Source organism: Terrapene carolina, unplaced genomic scaffold, assembly GCF_002925995.2.
Source record: "Terrapene carolina triunguis isolate 2854851 unplaced genomic scaffold, T_m_triunguis-2.0 Scaffold19409, whole genome shotgun sequence".
In the NCBI taxonomy this organism is placed as follows: domain Eukaryota; kingdom Metazoa; phylum Chordata; order Testudines; family Emydidae; genus Terrapene; species Terrapene triunguis.
Window position 1 is genome coordinate 1 of NW_020683760.1, and position 1,794 is coordinate 1,794.

Below are 1,794 nucleotides of genomic sequence, written 5' to 3' on the forward strand. Positions count from 1 at the left end.
CAGTTTTCCAACAACCCCGCCCCCCCAGAAACTGTTGATGGAAACAGTTTTTTTATGAGAATTTCCATTGAGTCAAAATAAAATCTTTGAGAAAATTGTTGTGACCAGCTCTAAGGCCGATCCTTTGAAAGGCTGGGGGCTTCGCAGTGATGGTGGAGCAGAAAATGACATGCTGGAGTCGTGATGTGACCCCTCAAACATGCTTCAGACATGGAACTTTCCATTCCCACCCTACCCACCACAACCGATTTGGGTGTCTGATTGCACCAGTGTAGCTGGAGGGGAAAGTGTCCCAGGGTGTGTCTAAATTGCAGTGGGAGGTGTAATTTCCAGATCTGACAGACACTCACATGCTAGCTTTGATCAAGAGCTAGTGCGCTAAAAAGAGAAGTGTAGCTGTTGCAGTACGGATGGGGGGTTGGGACCCTACATATGTACTTGGGAGGCTAGCCTGTCATGCCCTCACTGCTACACTTCTATTTTTAGCACACTAGCTTGATCACAGGTAGTGTAGTGTACATACATCTACCCAAGCTGGAAATTACACCTCCAGCTGCAGTGTTGACCTACCCTCAGAGATGGAAGCATCAGGCTGGTATTGATGCATTATATCTATGTTAATCAGTTGTACTCACACCACCCAGGACATGCAAGGGTACTGGACTCAGGTTACTCTGTCATGGCTGAGACCCTTCCAGCAGCGGTGGAGACAGTTCGAAAGTATTTCCCAGAGACATGGATTTGGGATTTAGTGCCTTTGACGTGAGTAGCTGGTTGTTGCTGTTTTAACATTCCCTTATTTTTTGTGATGATAATATGAATTCCTGATGGTTACTGAGCCTCTTTCATCATCCCAAAGTGCTTTTCAAACTCTGTGTATGCAGAAATCACTTAGCCACCTGTGGGCTGTTCCCCAATGGCAGATGTTTACAGTGCAGAACAACACTGCACAAACATCTAGAAAGGAAAGTGAAAAAGAGCCCCATTTCCAATTGAAATTGCAGGGGGAATCTAAGCATTTGGATTGTAATGACCCAGGGTGAGCCTCCCTCTTCTTCTTAAAAGGGTTGTGGGGTCTTTAATTATCACAAGTTGTCAAAATATCAGCTGCATGTGTTATCTGAAAGACAGCACCTCCTCTGGCACAACACCTCCCAGCACAATGGGCTCAGTGCTAATTCAGAGGGGAGAGCACCCCCTACTGAGTCCCCACATCACTCCCTGAAGCACTGCATCATACTCGAGCATTGAGCTCAGTGTGGACTCTGAGGGGAGAGCATTATCTACTGAGTTCCTCACATCACTCCCTGGAATACTTGGGTTTTCCTTCAGTGTCTGACCAGGCTGTGATCACGATCCTATCTCTCTTTTTGTCACCAGCTCCAACGGAAGTGCTGAATTGCCCTTGACAATCCCTGATACCATCACAGAATGGAAAGCTAATGCATTCTGCACCTCAAGTGACACTGGCTTTGGCCTGTCCCCAACCGTGTCCCTCAGAGCCTTCCAACCCTTCTTCGTGGAGCTCACCCTGCCCTACTCCGTGGTGCGTGGTGAGGCCTTCACGCTAAAGGCCACTGTCTTCAATTACCTGACCCGCTGCATCAGGGTAAGAGACACTCACACCATCCCCGTGCAACCAAACCCACAGGCCACACTTCTCTGCTTCACAAACTCCTGTGTCTGTAGCTCTTTTTAGCCTTCGGTCTCCCTGCAGCCCCTGTCCTCCCCAAACACCTGTGCACCCAAGCCTCTATGCTCCTGTAACTCCCAAGCACCCCAAAGCCCTGTAAC

The 1,794-nt window shown here is 48.5% G+C and overlaps 1 protein-coding gene across 1 annotated transcript; it reads left to right on the forward strand.

The window, feature by feature from the left end:
- Window positions 1-538: 538 nt before the first annotated feature.
- On the forward strand, window positions 539-1,609 carry LOC115271446 (alpha-2-macroglobulin-like; the record flags this gene model as incomplete). The annotated part of the gene is made up of 2 exons (XM_029913953.1): window positions 539-762; window positions 1,381-1,609. Coding segments are annotated over exons 1-2 (390 nt in total), but the record flags the coding sequence as incomplete, so codon positions are not given.
- Window positions 1,610-1,794: the final 185 nt, after the last annotated feature.